Source organism: Tasmannia lanceolata, unplaced genomic scaffold, assembly GCF_043159265.1.
Source record: "Tasmannia lanceolata isolate RefF3 unplaced genomic scaffold, GAP_Taslan_0.1 ptg000005l, whole genome shotgun sequence".
NCBI classification, from domain to species: domain Eukaryota; kingdom Viridiplantae; phylum Streptophyta; class Magnoliopsida; order Canellales; family Winteraceae; genus Tasmannia; species Tasmannia lanceolata.
The window spans coordinates 14,109,414-14,127,871 of NW_027518682.1; the positions used below are offsets into that span (position 1 = coordinate 14,109,414).

Here is an 18,458-nt window from a genome sequence, read left to right on the forward strand (position 1 = left end):
AGAAGAGGGAAAAGTGGAAAAGCAAAACGTGTTGCTTAAGAAAATGACATTTTCGTCCAACTTTTAATGACAAGACATCTTTTGTCCCTCGTTGATAATTTCAGTGTTGATAATTCCGCCTAATTTTGTCTTTTGTTCCTCGTTGATAATTTATGTGTTGATAATTCCCCTCTTCCGTTTTCGTTTTCTGAAGGAAGTAATAATAAAAAGGAGAATTTTTATGATGGGTGGCCGTGAAAACACGTGAAGTCTAAGAAAGTAGGTACGGCCCACTTTTTTTGATGATCCAAACGGTTCATCAGTTTGGGCACAATGTAAATAGGTTGTGCCCCAAAAATCATTTTCATAGGATGATCCTAACCCTTCGATCTGAATTGATCTGAATATGGAGATTTTTAAAAATCATTTATAGAATCTTCTATAGATCGGAGGGTTAGAATCATCCTATGGAAATGATTTTTGGGGCACAACCTATTTACGTTGTGCCCCAACAGATGAACGGTTTGGATCATCAAAATAAGTGGGCCGTACCTACTTTCTTAGACTTCATGTGTTTTCACGGCCAACCATCATATAAATTCTCAATAAAAAGGAGGTGTATTAAAACAGAGATCACACAGTTTCTATTTTTAAAATCCCGGGGCATTAACGTAATAACGTCCTTCCCTGCACAAGAATCTGCCACTAGATTTACAACACGAACCTCGGAAAGGGACACGCTTCGGATCGAATCTTCTTCCATTCTTCCTCTCGCCCTCTCTTTATCCCCCCTATCCATTCATTGATATTCCTCAATCGCCCGTTTCTCACGGACTTTAAAATCTTCCAAAATCCTGCTAGGGTTTTCCCTCATTTCCATTTTCGTGATGATAAACCCTAGGGAGCTTTTTGAATTTCCAACACCAGAAAGAACGTTGCAGAGCTGCTGAGAGATTCAGACAGAAAGATCATGAGGATTTTCAGAGGTAATTCGAATTAGGGTTTATAGAACAGTAGTGAAAGAAACTGATCATGATAAAATTGCATGCTAGGGTTTCTGGAGTAAGGAGGTAGAGATAGAGAAAAAAGATGCGAAATTGTAGAGGCGAGATCTTGGGTTTATGGAGTAAGAGAGAATGAAAAGAGAGGAAAGATGAGAAACTGTATGTTATGAGATCTATGGATTAGGAATTAGCAGAATACAGTAAATAGGGAAAAAGAGTGGGAAAGGGTTAGAAAAATTGAAGTTGAATTTGGGATTTTAGTGGAAAAAGCCATGATTTCTTCTGGCTTTAATTTGGTAATGACAGTCATAGGATTTGCAGTGAGTACAATGTTCATTGTCTTCGTGTGCACGAGGCTCGTTTGTGCTAGGATTCATTGGAATTCGTCGAGGAGATCTTTCCCAATGGCTTCTAGATCCGATCTCAGCTTAGTAAGCTCTTTTTGCTTTTTATTGGTCTGAAATTCTTTGAAATTAAGCATGGAATTGTTGTTCAATGGACTAGATGACGTCAAGGGCAGTTGTGGGATTTAGAGATTGATATTCTAAAAATCGCCGATTTGCATCGACCTCTTGTATTTCCATTTGATTAGATTTGTATGTGCATATGAATTTCAATAGGTATTTGTATGGTGTTGCTTTGGTATGGGTGTTTTGATTTGCTTTCAATATTCTTTACACTGTTTTATTTGTTTTGGTATCCTAAAAACGAGATTTCCTTTCTTTCTTTTTTTCCACTTTACCTTTTGTTTCCTTACTGCTGATAGTGGCTGTTTCTGTATATTTTCGTCTGGATTCTCTTTATTTTATTGTCACTCTTGTAAGTGGGATCCGTTTGTTCCTTTGTTTCTCGCTGAAAGTGTCATATGGGCGATCCATGTTCTGTGACATGCTCATTGGCATATAGGTATTTGTATGGTGTTGCTTTGGTATGGGTGTTTTGATTTGCTTTTTAATATTCTTTACACTGTTTTATTTGTTTTGGTATCCTAAAAACGAGATTCCCTTTTTCTTTTCTTTTTTTCCACTTTTCCTTTTGTTTCCTTACTGCTGATAGTGGCTGTTTCTGTATATTTTCGTCTGGATTCTCTTGATTTTATTGTCACTCTTGTAAGTGGGATCCGTTTGTTCCTTTGTTTCTCGCTGAAAGTGTCATATGGTACATCCACGTTCTGGGACATGCTCATTGGCATATAGTATTAAATTGTTCTTTCTTCAACCATCTCTAAGGCTTCCCTTCTATAGTTCCATGGTGAAGTTATCTTCATCTTAAATATTTTATTTATAATCAAGGCATGCTTTGGCTCTATTATGTGACATTGGCATGTTTTAAGCCTAAACTAAGACTTTCTAGTACTTGATTTTCGGTCTATTACTTTGGTTTGCACGGAGCACATGCAATTCAGTGCTGAATTTATTATTAATTTTCCATGAAACAGCTTGAACGTGGGCTTCATGGCCTGGAACCTATTGTGGTAGCAACATTTCCTACAAAGAAATTCAGTGACGAGTTTTTTTCCTCTGGGGAAGATGTACAGTAAGTTTACTTTCCACACACGACCTACTTTTCTGTTGATTTTGTTTTTTATTTTCATCTGCTCTGTCATTGAAGAGTCAGAATCATTTTGTTGTGTCTTCTCTCAAATAATATAGATGTATTTTTTAATTTTTTTTGATGAAAAATATTGCTTGCCCATTCTGGCAAGGATGTTGGCTTTCCATCAATTTGTTTATTGAATGATATAAATTGAAATTTTGTTTACATCAGTTTTTCTCAAAAGAGCTAAACCATAAAACAAAAGTAAAATCCTCTACTGGCATTGCCACAGCAATATACATGATGTTTTTTATTTTAATTGATGACACATGGCCTTATTCGGCAGTAATTACCCTTTCATTAGTATCTGGAGTTTGTCACAATATTACTTCCATTGCCAATAACTTTTATGATCTATTGTATGATCCTTTTCTGTTGTTGGATGAAATCATATTGTCTCATTCAAAATGTTACTTTTAGTTTGTTGTTGAAAATAGGTTCTGTTCAGGCTGATTTTGATAACAAGGCAAAAGTAGAATGTTTTGGGCTACTCTTCATATAACTTATATCTAGTTATACCATTGCCAACAATCCTTTTTCTTATTTAGGAGCCAAACTGTTGCGTAAAATGTGAGGGGTTCCATTTTCATGAATGTACATTTCATTGTCATTGAGTATAGTAGTACATCACATCATTGCTGTTTTTTGTAGCTGCCAATTTCTAAAACTTACGAAATGAGTCCGAGGGCTGATTATATGTCGGGCAATCTAGAACCTGAGAGATACCCAATACCCTGGATTCATACCTAGCAATAAGTCCCAATCTTTACATCCTTCTTTGTAATCCTAAAACTCTTGAGTCCCTAGCCTTCAAAAACCACCCCCACTGTTTCATTCTTCTAAAACAGTCCTGAACCCACCATATACATCATCCCCTATTCTTCATCCACCCAACAACAAGCCTAAACTCAGATTCATCTAATCCTAACCCTAGATCCCAAACCCTAATCATCTTCTTCAATCTTATACCTCCAAACCCACTTTCAACATCACACTATACCACTGAAGCCCACCCTTGCTGCTCTCTTGCGCCACCTATAACCGCCGCCCTTCGCCGGAGCCGCACCACCGTCGCCCTGAGTGAAGAAGGAAACCCAAAGTGTCTTGTTTGCAGACTCCTAATAGAATAGGGTTTCATGAGTTTCTTTAAAATGAAATACAAATATAATTAAGCCCCATGTTTCCCCTTTGGACACCTGCCATTCATTATCTCCACTCAATTTCACGACCATCTTTTTCCGTGGAGACCCCTCTTGCTTTTTAATATCTTTGATTCACGCGAATCAGTGAGTGAAAATTAAAAAAAAAGGACATTGCCCCTCCCCCCCCCCCCCCCCCCCCCAAATTCTTCCCCTGGGCACCCCTTCAAGATTAAGGAAGGCCAATTTCAACCCCCTCTTTTACCCCTAACACCCCCTCTAAAAAAAAGAAAATTGATTTCAGTTTTTCGTTCCCTAAAGGAAATTGATTTCTGTTTTTCTTTCCCCTCATTCTCTCTTTTATATTTTACTCCATCTTTTCCCACCGTTCTTTCTCTCTCCTCTCCTACATATTCCCGCTCTAGATTCTCTCTTTTTATCTAGGCAATTTCCACTTGGAATTTGGTCTCGCCATCAACACGAAAGTTGTTTATGACAACTTGAAGAGTCTATCCAACTCACTTTCAGTAGCCAGCAGCGAGCCCAAGCACTACTTCGAGCTATTTTCATTGTGTGTCAGTTTTGGTTCGACAACCGATCTGGGCCATCCGGGAATCCGATTTGAGATCCACGGAAGGCATTGTTTTTCTTTCGACGCGATAGATCAGACCGTGGATTTCATTTTTCGATGCTGACCCCAATGGTTCTACCATTTTTTTCATATTTTGATGGGTATGATCATCGATATTTTCATGGTGAAACTCCCTATAACTATTTTGAGGATGCATGTATGCGATTGATTGATGCTCTGGACGCATATTATGAGTACTATGGCTATGATCATCGAATGACCATTTGTTGAGCTAGAGAAACTGCAAGATGACAAGCCCAGTCGTTTTTGGTACACACGGCACATGAACATCGTGCCTAAGGCGAGCCTCCATTTCGTCGATCGCCAAGCAAATGATCTTCGCTTCGCGGGAACAATAAAAACCACCATCTTGTTCTTTCCTTTCTTCGGTGCTAACCTTTTCTTTCCAAGGGATGGAGTTGGAGTGTATAATAACTTATTTATTGAGGATGCCCGGGAAGAACTCCTAGGTCAATTAAATGTTGATGATGTTAGTTCTCAGGAAAGGGGTGAACGAAGTTGCTAACAGTATTGAGGAACCGGATGCTAGTGTTGACGAGACCGTTTTCGAAGTTGAGCCCAAGCGTATGTCATACATGGAAGCTCACATATAGACGCTCTGGATATTTGGTTTCTCGTTCACGGCGAGCTGCGGCTTCTCGTTTACGGCGAGCGGCTTCTTCACGTCGAGCGGCTTCACGCACCAATATTATTTCATACCGATGTGTCAATATCACATAAACACTCATAAACTAATAATGAATCTCTTTTCGTCGACAAAATGTAGGTTCGTCTTCGGCACGATGCTCCTGCTCCGTGCGTATCAAGAACAACTAAGCTTGTCATCTTGCAGTGTCTCTGGATCGACAGATGGTCATTCGGTGATCATAGCCATAGTACACATGATATGTGTCCAGAGCATCGATCAATTACAGACATGCATCCTCATAATAACTATAGGGAGTGTAACCATGAAAATATCGATGATCGTACCCATCAAAATATTGAATAAATGGTGGAGCCACTGGGATTGGCATCGAAAAATGAAATCAACTGTCTGATCTTTCATGTAAAAAGAAACAAAATGCCTTTCGCGGATTTCAAATCAGATTCCCGGATGGCCCAGATCGGCTGTTGGTCCAAAACTGTCAGACAGTGAAAATTGCTCCAAGTAGTGCTTGGGCTCGCTACTGGCTGCTGAAAGTGGGTTGAATAGATTCTTTAAGTTGTCACGAACAACTTTCGTGTTGAAGGCAAGACCAAATTCCAAGTGAAAATTGCCTAGATGAAGAGAGATAAACTAGAGCTGGAATATATGGGAGAGGAGAGAGAAAGAATGGTGGGAAAAGATGGAGGGAAATGTGAAAGAGAGAATGAAGGGAAAGAAAAGAAGGAAATCAATTTCCTTTTTTTAAGAGGGGGGTTCCTACGGGTAAAAGAGGGGGTTGAAATTGGCCTTTCTTAATGTGTAAGGGGTGCTCGGGGTGCTCGGGGAAGGAGGGGGGGGGGGGGGGGGGGGTGTAATGTCTTTTTTCTTTTCACTCACTGATTTGCGTGAATCAAATATTTCACTCTCCGGTTGTGTGTGTGTTGCACGATCATTGGCTTTTCAGATCTACCTCTTCTTAGCATTGCTTATCATATCGCTTCATTTCTGGGCTCCGACTAGGGCTGCAAATGAACCGAGCCGGATCACAAACATGTTTGGGTTCGGCTCATTAAAAGCTCGGCTCGGGCTTGTTCGTTTGCTAAACGAGCCGAACCCGAGCCCAAAAATTAGGCTCGTCAAATAAACGAGCCGAACTCGAGCTTTGTATAGTTCGGCTTGGACAAGCTCGTTAACTTTTTAGGCTCGGTTCATAAAGCCGAGCTGAGCTTTAAAGCTTGGATTATGTTCGTTATATATATATATATATATATATATATATATATATATATATATATATATATATATAGAGAGAGAGAGAGAGAGAGAGAGAGAGGAAAAGGATTGTGAGCTTGAGCGTTGGAACATATTCGTGAGCTTGAGCTCAAAAACCATTGAGGCCCACATTGTTAGGATGATCCAAAGCATTCACTAGAAAGGGCCTTACATAGATAGGGTGTGTACAAAAAATCAGCTCCATAGGATCATCCTAACCCATCCATTTGTGGAGGTCAAAATGGACAGACCACAAATCTGCCCATTTTTGCCCTCCACTTTTGGAGGGGTTAGGATGATTCAAAGGAGCTGATTTTTGGTACACACCCTATCTATGATAGGACCTTGCAAATGAATGGTTTGGATCCTCACAAAAATTGTGGGACCCATGTGAATGGTGCACTCAAGCGCACCATTTGGTTCCAACGCTCAAGCGCACGAACATATTCCTCATATATATATAGAGGAATATGTTCGTGCGCTCAAGCTCTAATAGGAAATGGTGCGCTTGAGTGCACCAATCACATGGGTCCCACAATTGCTGTGAGGATCCAAACCATTCATTTGCAAGGCCCTATCATAGATAGGGTGTGTACCAAAAATCAGCTCCATTGAATCATCCTAACCCCTTCAAAAGTTGAGGGCAAAAATGGGCAGATTTGTGGTCTGTCCATTTTGACCTCCACAAATGGATGGGTTAGGATGATCCTATGGAGCTGATTTTTTGTACACACCCTATCTATGTAAGGCCCTTTCTAGTGAATGCTTTGGATCATCCTAACAATGTGGGCCTCATTGGTTTGAGAGCTCAAGCTCACCATAAGGTTCCAACGCTCAAGCTCACAATCCTTTTCCTCATATATATATATATATATATATATATATTACTTAATGGTATTTATTTGATGTGATTACTAAACGAGCTGAACCCGAACCCAACCAAGCTCGAGCTCGGCTCGGCTCAGCTTACCAAAAGCTCGGCTCGGGCTCGTTCGTTACTAAACGAGCCGAGCCGAGCCGAACCGAGCTTGAGCTTTGTTGAATTTTGGCGAGTCGAACACGAGCCCATTGTAAAAAGCTCATCACGAACACGAGCCAACCCTCAAACTAAGCGATCCGAGCACGAACACCCCAAAGTTTGGCTCGGCTCAGCTCATTTGCAGCCCTAGCTCCGACCGATCTTCGTTCCCAAGATTACAAAGAAAGTGGAATCCTCTGTTTACCTGGGCTCTGGGCTCTGATACCAAATGATGTGGAGTCGCGGATGATGGAGAATCTCTATGATACCACTTGGCGGATGATGGAGAATCTCTATGATACCACTTGATGATCGATGGATATGACGCTAGATGGCTTGGTAATGGAGTGGTTAAGGTAAGGGTGGCTATGGATTACAAAGTGGAGAAAGTTGGGCTTCGGTGAGAAGGATAGAGATTGTGTGGGTAGGATAAGGGTAAGGTAGTCAGGGAGAGGAGAATGATAGAGGAGGAGTGGACGGTCTTGACTTGAGTTTGGGCAGCCTATTGAGTGTGGGGCAGGAGATGGGTATCCTAGGTTGTGTGAAGTGGAGAATAGAGGAGACACTCCAATTACAGGATGCTGCAGCGACCAAGAAAATAGCCAAAAGCTTGGCTTTGTGGACTGCCTTGCAACTTGTTCTTACCGAGGTCTTGATGAAACTGATGGATGGATTTGTATTGGAGCATGAATATGGTCTCTTGAACAACAAATCGAGGGAAGAAGTTGCTATGGAACTTGCACCAAACACAAGGGATGATTCCGAAAAATTGCTGGAGTGAACGGGCACTGAATGGATATGCCTGCTGGCCGTGAGGGGGCAACAAGCGCACAAAGCTGCAGGTGCATCAAAGATAATCACGATCTCCTTGCTATAAGCAAACGAGACTTGTTGTAGGAGATATTGGTTGGTCGAGGGGATGAACAACAGCTCGGATTCAAGATAAAAGCTTGCATGAAACAAGCTTGAAGAAGATGAGAAAAACGTCGAGACAGAATTATTCAAATTATGTAATTGAAGTCTTCAAGATAAAATTTTAGGAAACAAGATAACATACCCATGGCACTTGTCCAAAATTTGTATGGTTTGTCGAGATGCTTGGGAAATACTTGGTTCATTGGAAAGGGTTTCAGTTTGAGGTAGGCACAAGAAGTACATTAGTTTTTGCCACCCTTATCCTTACTCCCCACATTGGCAAACATGTGAACCTGAACTCGCGGAAGAGTTCCTTTCAATAAGGGGCGTGTGATGCATGTGCATCTCATGAACCCAAGAAGATCGACGATCGGAAACCTCAAATCCTTGATCGGGCCATCGAAATTTCTTAGCTCGATGATCTGCCTCCTAATCAGCAGTCAGGCCGATGAAATGTCATCATCGAGACACCTACCATTTTGGGAACTTTCAAATTTTGCGAGTTTCTAATTTGTTCAGTTTCCCATTTTGTGTCAATATCCAAATTAGGCTGGTTCCAATTGTAGGTGTTAATTTTCTACGTGCATTGCTATTTGAGCCTTCTTTGGTTTTCTAAGGTGCCAATTTTAGGTGTTAATTTTCTACATGCCAATTGTAGGTGTTAATTTTCTACGGTTCTTTTGTAATGATCAATTTCATGTTTGATTAAATTTTGTGGTTCAGCATGCTATTTGTATATGATTATCATTGATACACTTGTTGCTACGCTTGTTAGATATTCCTTTTAGGGGCCTCAAACCATAAAATGTAACCTTCTACACTTACTCAAAGTTTTACCAATAGTAGATACCTATTCTACTTGGGTTCTTAGTGTCAAAAGCGGTAGGATTAGTCAATTTGTGACTTGTCCTATGTCAATTGTGTTGTTGGATATGTTTCTGAGACAACCATCACCGAGAATGATACACCTACATGTCTGTATTGATTCATTACAAGATCCAAACTGTGTAATATAAATATAATTAGACATAAAAACATAACTTGTATAAATAAACATTTAATATCCTTGTTATATATCTGTTTTTAAAAAGCATCCTTATTTTATATGTTTTTATATATTTAGGCTTTGCAGAGGATCTAAGCTAGGCACTAGCTTTTGTTATAATGCCCGTTCCTCTGAGAAAAAAATGACCCCATCCTTGAATGTACTCCATGTTGCCTTGTTATCCCTGTGTATATGGGTATTTCATGAGTTTGGGATGGGTATATATTACCCATTTTGATGTGATAGGGGAAATGTAACATCAACTCCAAAAGCTTCTTTGGATCATGTGTGTTGCATGATTTTACAGTAATGAAACTAATCATGGTTTTTTCTAACTAATTTATATACAATAGTGTCAGTTCAGACACCAAAGTCGCATCTTGCTTCATGAACTTTAAATCGATTCAAGTGTTCTCATTTGGAGATGGGATTGCACGTGTTTATGGATTGAACAAGATTCAAGTTGGGGAAATAGTTGAATTTGTCAACGGTGTGAAAGGGATAGCTTTGAATCTTGAGGATGAGAATGTAGGGATTTTTGTCTTTGGTAGTGATACCACTATTAAAGGAGATCTTGTCAAGTGCACTGTATCTATTGTGGATGTTCCTGCAGAAAAGGCCATCATGTTAGGCCCTTTGGTTGACGCGTTGATTTACCATGGTTATTCATTCTTAATTTCACTGAGCACCAGCAAGTATTTCAATTTTTTCTATTGACTTGCATTTGCAATCTATGCATATAAATAATGCTTACTTTGAAAATTATAGAAGTTCCTAGTATTATTTTTTTCTCTAGTTTATTTATATTCTTACTTTCTGTTTTTTGCTTGGTATCTTTGGTAATTGAATTGGCATCCAGGTAATTGATTGTATATAGCTTTTATTATTTTGGTAAAAGAGACACTTGTGTAGCTTCTGTTAATAATAAAATCGTATAATTTATTGTTATGATGTAGTGTCTGATCTTGAAGACATGTTTAATAACTTGCAGCCTCATTATTAACGAGTTCAATTCAATAGGTGAACAATATCTATGCGTAAGCCAAGAACTTTGTTTGATGAAGTGGATGGAATCCTCTGAAAATTCTTTTATGGCATTTCCTGCTCCCTCCCTCTGATAATTTCAACCATTATTGAAATTATCCCATTTGATCTGCTCCCTCCCCAATTTGGGAATAGTAACATGATCCGAATGCCCCAACCTGGCCAAAGAACTGACTCTGTAAGAGTCCTGGCTTGACCGGTGAATTGAGGGCTCTTTCCTAGGCTGCCCTAAGAGGCTTCCTGATTGACGAGAATTTGTTGGCGTGAGGAGGCAATGATTACCCACGACTTCATCCTCCTCGGCCTTGTTGGTGCTGCCATGATGATCGAGACGGTTGAGCTAGAGTGAGAAGGGCCTCCCCACTCCACACTTCTGTGTCTCGACGTTCTCCTTGACATCCCTCCTAGCGCTCTCCACTGCGTTTGCCGTCAAACCCCTCTTAGGTTGTAGTCACTTTCTATTCCTCCTGAGCTGTCTTTCCGTACCTAAAATGGATTTGAGCATCCAGCTTCACCAATCCTGCCTGCTCTCTCCTCCTTCAGCACTTTATGCTTTCTTCTGTCTGAGCATATCTTAGAAAAAATAATAGGTCAAGGGGCACCAAAAGAAGTCTAGAAAATAAGCTATTTTGTACCCAAAACATATAGGAAATGTGAGAACCTGAGCTGGATGTAGTCACCCTTGGCGGAAGATCCATGCAACTTAAAAAGTAATTTCAAAGCCTTCTGGTTCTTGTTATGGTGGAGCTGATTGATTAACTGCTCTGTATTTCTTGTTTCTGTTCCTGGTAACTCTCTTCATCAGGAAAAGGAAATCCATGTTGCCTCAAATCTAACTTCAAGTCATATATCAACTGGATTATTGCAAATGAATTAAACATTTTCCCTATGTACTTCAGCATCACTCTTCCATCTCTCTGGCAGGTGCACAATATGCCTTGCTGAATACCAAGAGAAAGACATATTGCGGATCCTACCTTATTGTGGGCATGCCTTCCATGTCACCTGCATAGATATATGGCTACAGCAAAATTCAACATGCCCCGTTTGTCGAATTTCACTGCGAGATTCTCCTGATAGGAAGAGGAGAATGCCACCCATGTTCAGTTCAGCCACCCGTTCCCCTTTCAGTCTACATACTTTAAACTCGCATTCTTATCAGTTTATATAACAGCCATGGGTATTCGTAAAGGAGTATGGACAACCAAAGAATGGAACCTGTTCAAGAGGATGAGTTTACATCCGAGCTTGTTTCAACTGAAGCAGGAGAGATTATGTCTATCTTGACAGAGGATGGCCATGTTCTAAAAGACTCCCCTCATAATCATTCAGAAAGCAAACATGTGGAGAGCCCATCCAATCCTTGAGCAACTTTGAATGCATTCTGGATTTCTCTTTCAGCATTTCGGGTTGCATGAGATCGATGATAGTTCTACTGGTGAGATGAAATTTGTAAAAGCTGTCCGGAAAATTCACCAAAGGTTATGCAGGAAGTTTATTGCTTTGTTCTCCTGGCTTATTGTACATAAGGCTAGTTCAGTGATTTTCAGAATAGTTGGTTCAGAGGCCTTATTTTTTTGTTGAATTTCAGCTACAAAAGCAGAAGTCATATTGATTTCAAGCTTGCTACAGAGGTGGTTTCTTTCTTAGCTGCAACGCCACGGCTTGTCAATCTTCTTGGTAAATTTCTTCGAACAGTTGGTAGTCTCTTGACTTGTTTTCTTGGCAAATTTCTTCTATGAAAGCACAAACAAAAACTAAACCTCCAAATGAAAAGATTAATGTTAAAAATGGGTGTAAAATATGCTTTATGCCCATTAATAAGAGCCTAAAGATAAAAAATCATCATACAGGACAGGCCCATTGCCGCATGTACTGCGATTGGGTCCAAGATGATTGTTGGCCATCACAAATCTGGCCTGTTGCCTTTGGTCCCACTTGATAATATGATTGTTGATCTTTAATCAAGCGTGATTAAAAAAGATGTCTTAAGACTGATTTTTGCACGCTTCAATCTTGTGACTGAAGGTAAGTTAGCCATCTACCTTGGAAGTCTTCGTGCGATAGAGTGCAATGTGCTCATCTCTTTCGTTGGAAACCAAAGCTGTAATGTCTGCGGAAAGGAAGGTTTATGCCTTGACCCATTTTTCTTGCTGAAACTAGAGGCTTATCGACTAATTTAATGGTTATTTTTGGCAACGACAAAAAAATATTCCATGGAATTTTGGCAGAGCCTGTTGAGAGAGAGAGAGAGAGAGAGAGAGAGAGAGAGAGAGAGAGGTCAGTGTGAGGGGAGGGTGAGAACGACACTAAAAACAAGAAAAATAAAACCCAATTTTAAGAAAGTTATTTATTTTCACCATTTTTTAGGGATTTATCATGCTCTCTGGTCTCCTACGCTCTTAAATCTCTTAAATCTCTCCTCTTCCTGCCCAGCCCATCTCTCACAATTTACCGAATATATTGAAAAGAGTTGAATTGAATGTCGGGCAATTTGAGGTATGTAGATCAATTCATCAATCTAAGTGATAAATCAAGTAGCTAATGATGAATAATAAGAAAATCATTGTCGATAAAAACGTATGTACTTTGCAAAGCTTTAAATAAAATTCAAATCAAATATGCAAAAAATTAGAAGAGATTTGAATAGTAGAGACACGTTATGGTTTAAAGCTACGCTACCCGTAATATCGATTATCGCCCCCACCACGGACTGGCTTGGACCTTGCAAACACTATCAATGCTGTATAATTTGCTCAAATGAAAATCCTTTGCAGAAGCTTTGAAAATAGGTGACCAATCAAGAACTTATAAAACAAGTCTAGAAGTAAAAGAACAAGAGAAAGCGTTAAAATTAGTGAAGAAATGAAGGGAATCATACAGGGAGATGATATTTTCACTCCCCCTGCATTACGCGCATGCTCTCCTTATAACGTGAAAAGTGTGCAACTTTAACGCTTTTTGGCGTCACATCACGTTATAAGGGGGGTGCATGCGTAATGCAGGGGTGAAAATATCATCGCCCATCATATATATCAACAAGAAAAGTGTCTCTAAAATGTATTTAAAGAATACACTTTCTCGGTATTACAATTGCCTCTTGAAGCACCGTTGTACAACGAATCAACGATCACTATAATAGGCCTTGCAAACGTATCTAAGATATTAAAGTAGAGTAATGTTGCGAATGCAACAGACCAAAACGTTGCAAACGCTAATTTGTTAAAATAGTAAAAGATTGGGGTGGTCGGTTGACCATTTTCCATCATCATAGTGAATATTCTAGTGGATCAACTTTGTGTGTTTAAATGCCCAATGAGCGTGATAAAATGAATTGAGAAAATCCAAAGGGGGATCCTCTAGGGAGGGGCAGATGATAAGCTCAAGTTGCATTTGGTGTATTGGAAAGATGCGTACAAACCTATAAAAAACAGGAGGACTTGGGATAAGAAAATTAAAAGAGATGAATAAGGCTTTCATTGGGAAATGGCTTTGGAAGTTTAGGGAAGAGAGGCAACAACTTCAGGTAAAGGTCATTGAAGCGAAGTATTCAGCACTGCTAGAGAATTGGGAATCAGACGATCGCCAGAGAGAAGTGACAGTTTGGAGAGGTATTCTTATCCAAAAGAGCAAGTTTGTAGAAGGTGTCAGGTTCAGAGCATATTCTATGGCTCGTCTGGTAGAAGTCTTCCTAGACATTTATTAAGGATTGCTTTGAGAGAGGTGAGGATGGGCTGGTTGGGAGGTTGAGCTACAAAAGAAACTTTTTGGGTAGTTTCATGTTAACATTAAGAGATTAGGAGAAGATGAAAGGGTTTGGATCCAGTGCTCTTTAGGAAGCTTCAACGTTAAATCTTTCTACAACTTGACTGCATCCATTTCTGCAGCTTCGCCAATGGCTAGAGTGGAATATCCCAGCTCCCCTAGAGTTTGCGCATTTCTTGGACGGTAGCCCTAAAAGTGGACCACCTCCGAAGTAGAAATATGTGGATCATTGACCATTACAAATTATGTGTGTAGCCGGGTGAGTCGGTTTACCAAATATTCATTCATTGCAAAACCACTAGGCTTGTGTAGAGTTGCATTCTTGGCAGATTTGTCTTTTCTTAAGTTTTCCCTGCGAAACTTTCAGAAATATTGGAAAGTTGGTTTGGCATGCCTTGGCAAAGCAAAGTAAAATATCATGGAATGTGATTCTGCTATCTACCATCTGGGTGCTTTGGAAGGAAAGGAACGCCAGGGTATTCAGAGGCTAAGTGAAGTCCTCTCGGTTCCTCTTCACTAAGGTATTAGCACTGACCATCTCCCATTGTTTTAAATTTCAAATCCGAAATTTTGGATTTCGGTCAGCACCGAAACCGAAACGTTCCAAAACCGAAATTGCCGACATTTTGGAAATTTCGGCAATTTCGGCGAAATTTTTGATAAAATATTAATTTTTATTTCCTTACAGAATTTCAGCCAAAATTACCAAAATTTCGGCCCAAAAATCTAACATTTCGAGCGCATCTACCGAATTTTGCCCAAAATTTTGGTTTCGGTGAGGACCGAAATTTAAAACCTTGCCATCTCCTAGGCTAAGGTCTTGCCTAGCTTCCAGTATGTGTCAACGTATGATTTGTGGCAAGGTTGGAGAGAGGTAGTTAATAATAGCAAGGTTTTAAATTTCGCCGAAATTGATCGAAATTAAAAATGGCAATATTTTAGCCGTTACCAAATTTCGACGAAATCTCTGAAATTTCGGCCGAATTTTTGGGATAATATTAAATAATCAATTTTAAACTAATTTTTTGGACCTTAAATTTCGACCGAAGGAATCGAAATTTTGTAACATTTCGACTTTACATAATTTCAGTTTCGGTCTCCACCGAAATTCGAAATTTTGGATTTCGGTCGAAATTTAAAACCTTGGTTAATAGTACCGATCAGAGGTTGACCATTTCACAGGCATGGGAGCCCCCTACACCGAGTTCCTTAAGTTGAATTTTGATAGTTACAACATAGGCAACCTAGGTCCGGTCGGAATATGAGGTCTTCTACCAGATGAGGATGGGGCAATGCTTTGGGTTTTTTCGGGCCCGATTATGATTATAGACTCAAATGAGGTGGAGATTAGAACGGTTCATCAAGGCTTAAGGAACAAGGATTCTTGACAAGGTAGTGGCGGAGGGAGACCCATAAACATAATTAGGTGGTTGAGAGGGAGTTCCCTCCCTCTCTGGCGATTTACTCATTGGACAGACGATACCTTGGAGTGTGTGGAAGGATCCTCCATCTCATTTCGTCATGTAAGGAGGCCGGCAAATAGTGAGGCCGATAGGCTTCCTAGGGAAGGAGTTTCTAGGATGGCTTTGAAATTCTTCGACTTTCTCTCCCTTATGAGCCCTTGTTTTGTGAGCTTTTTCTTGTTGTTTTTCTTTGTATTCTTTTGATCATCTCAATCACCAGGATGACCCTGTGTATTTTTTTTCTATATAAATATAATTCTTTACTATTCAAAAAAATAGTAAAAGATTGCAACGTTTTAAATGTTGTAACATTAAATAATTCTATACGTCTGAAGTGAAAATTTCCATACGTCTGAATTGATTCATAATTCCATACGTTTGATGGCTTTTCCTTGTTGTTTTCCTTTGTCTTCTTTTGATCATCTCAATCGTCGTGTATCTTTTTCTATATTAATATAATTCTTTGCTATTAAAAACAAATTGTAAAAGATTGCAACGTTTAAATGTTTGAACATTAAATAATTACAGTGTCTGAATTGATTCATATATAGTTCTGATATAAAAACAGATGCCATTAAAAAAAACTAACTTAAAAAGCTTTAAATATTTTAAAATTTCAACATTGAAGAGCCTAAGCAACTACAATTGATCTTATATTCTAAGCCATTCGATCAAGAGAGGAGTCTCTACCTTAAAAATGCTCAAATTTTTTGTATTGCACCAAAAACATTTCTGGCAGAATTTTTTTTTCATAGGAAAATTGTTTAATTACCTTGATTTAATGTTATGCCTTCTTTGGAGGGATCAGTATAAATTGAAAATCCTCCACTTAAATGAAATTTGAACTGGTGTAGTTCAAGTAACTTTTTTTTTTCATTTGTAATCAATGGAATGGCAAGAAATTCTGGTAAGTTTTTCTTTTCCTAACTTTTCTGAAAATTCCTTCATTTCAAATGGGGCCCCATAAAGGTGTAATTTATTAGCTGATTTGAGGCTGTCCACCTTGTGTAGTTGATATGTCAAATAATATCAGGTGGGAGATGTTGTCCACGAAACAGTGATTTCCTCAAGGTGCCTTACTACTCAGCAAGGCACCGACAAAGCAGTGGGGTCGAACAAAGCAGTAGTGAGATTGTGAAAGCATGTATGGAGCCTTCACCTTTATAAAATGCCCATATGCTCGGACCTCTTGACAGTGCAACCATGGCTGAATTGAAGCATTTGGTACTGGTTAAGTTCAAGGAAGGGGTACAAGTGGAAGACATACTCAAAAGTTTGAACAAGATGGCTTCTGAGATTGATGTTATCAAGTCCTTTGAATGGTACTTCTCTTCCTTCTCATTTTCAGGAATTCTTCTTTTCCTTATTGTAGCCCTCAAAATAGATTTCAGTTTTGCTAATCCTAGCCTTTAAATATGTGAGAATCTTTTATTTGTGCTCTGAACTTGTGGTTCAGTAGTATTCGGAGTGTTGAGTTGGGTGTCTTGAATTCAATTCGCTTATGTCAGAAAAATAGCTTGTTTTGACCCACTTTGTATAAGGGGTTTATGGCTTATTTGTATTTGAGGTTTTCTGAAGAGGGTTGAGAGCTTAGAAAAGGGTGTACATGTGTTTCTGGGTGGGTTTGGTGAGGGATGCCGATTTTCTGATCTAGTCTCGTTCCTATAGCAAATTTTCTTGTTGCCTCTACTGTCTCGAAGTAGGCTTTACTCCGAACCACGTAAATCTTTGTGTCTCCGTGTGTTTGCTTGTTTCGTTTTGCTTTGCCATTGAAATTACAGGTTGCTACTGAAGCGGTTTTTCACAACAAAGGGTCATGTTGAATGGATTGCCCCACTTTTTTTTCTTTTTTTGAGACAAATACTAAGCTTCCATCATGTCTTTCTTCTATTCTTTTGTAACAGGGGGCAGGATTGTGGGAGTAACGAGATGCTGAAACAAGGATTCACCCACGTTTTCTTGATGACATTCAGTAATGAACAAGACTTAACTGCTTATTTAAGCCATCCCACTCACAGAGAATTTGCCACTACTTTCAGAGCATCCACCGAGAACGTTATCTTGCTTGACTTTCCCACAGTTCTAGTCAAGTCTCCCACTCCACAAGAAGTTTCTTTGGTTATGTGAATCATCTGAGTTAATAGCTGTTGCGCAAGCTCTAAGCTGGGACAGTGCTCAGATATTATATTTAGTGCATGTGGGTGTTTGTGTTTGTAATAATGCTGAATTGGTTGAGGAGTACTAGTCATGCTATTTTCTATACAATTTGGCGGATCCAATAAGGTTCCAACTGCTATAATATTACTGACGAGTGCGTAACTAAAAGCATACATCACTAACAATTTAACAAAAATCTCATCAATCCACTGAGCAGAGACCGGTTATTGCACATGAGTGGGAGCCTCCAAGCCACACAATTTTGACCGGTTGTTGCACATGCGTTGGAGACTCCAAGCCACACATAATTTAAGTTAAATTTTGATGAATTAAGCATATGGAGCCCTGGACTGGCACGAGTAGGTGGACTCTTTCGAGATCACAATCGCAAACTATGTGGGATTTCTTTGTTGGAATGAAACCAACTAGTTGGAGGGAGAAGATGAGTTTCAAGAGAAGAAGATTGTTCTCTTGATGCCAAACACACAATGAAAGTAACCCAAATTATTGTACTACTCAAAACCCTTCAAATTTCACTAAAAAAACTTACATATGAAAAAGATACATGGTCTAAAATATGGCCTACATTCCAAATCCGAGATTAACTTTTCTTAATTACTATTAGCTTTCCTAAGCACAACTAACACACTATCACATGAAAAATAAAAGCATTACATATTCCAAAGTGGTCAAGACTTATCTTCCAAGCTTTCAAGAAAGTAAGTAACTTGAGTCCCAAGAAAGTAAGTAACTTAAGTCCCAAGAAAGTCAAGTTGATAGA

The 18,458-nt window shown here is 39.3% G+C and overlaps 2 protein-coding genes and 1 pseudogene across 2 annotated transcripts; all 3 read left to right on the forward strand.

The window, feature by feature from the left end:
- Positions 1-693: 693 nt before the first annotated feature.
- LOC143877600 (putative RING-H2 finger protein ATL61) lies at positions 694-12,015 on the forward strand. Its single transcript, XM_077379744.1, is given in 4 exon segments — positions 694-1,414; positions 2,422-2,519; positions 11,217-11,453; positions 11,455-12,015. Coding segments are annotated over 4 exon segments (699 nt in total). The 5' UTR covers positions 694-1,255; the 3' UTR covers positions 11,660-12,015.
- LOC143877601 (uncharacterized) lies at positions 11,638-17,566 on the forward strand. Its single transcript, XM_077379745.1, has 5 exons — positions 11,638-11,773; positions 11,884-11,972; positions 12,321-12,419; positions 16,554-16,842; positions 17,425-17,566. The coding sequence occupies exons 1-4, from the start codon at positions 11,670-11,672 to the stop codon at positions 16,685-16,687; spliced, it is 426 nt and encodes a 141-aa protein (XP_077235860.1). The 5' UTR covers positions 11,638-11,669; the 3' UTR covers positions 16,688-16,842; positions 17,425-17,566.
- On the forward strand, positions 16,724-17,647 carry LOC143876372 (stress-response A/B barrel domain-containing protein At5g22580 pseudogene; annotated as a pseudogene).
- Positions 17,648-18,458: the final 811 nt, after the last annotated feature.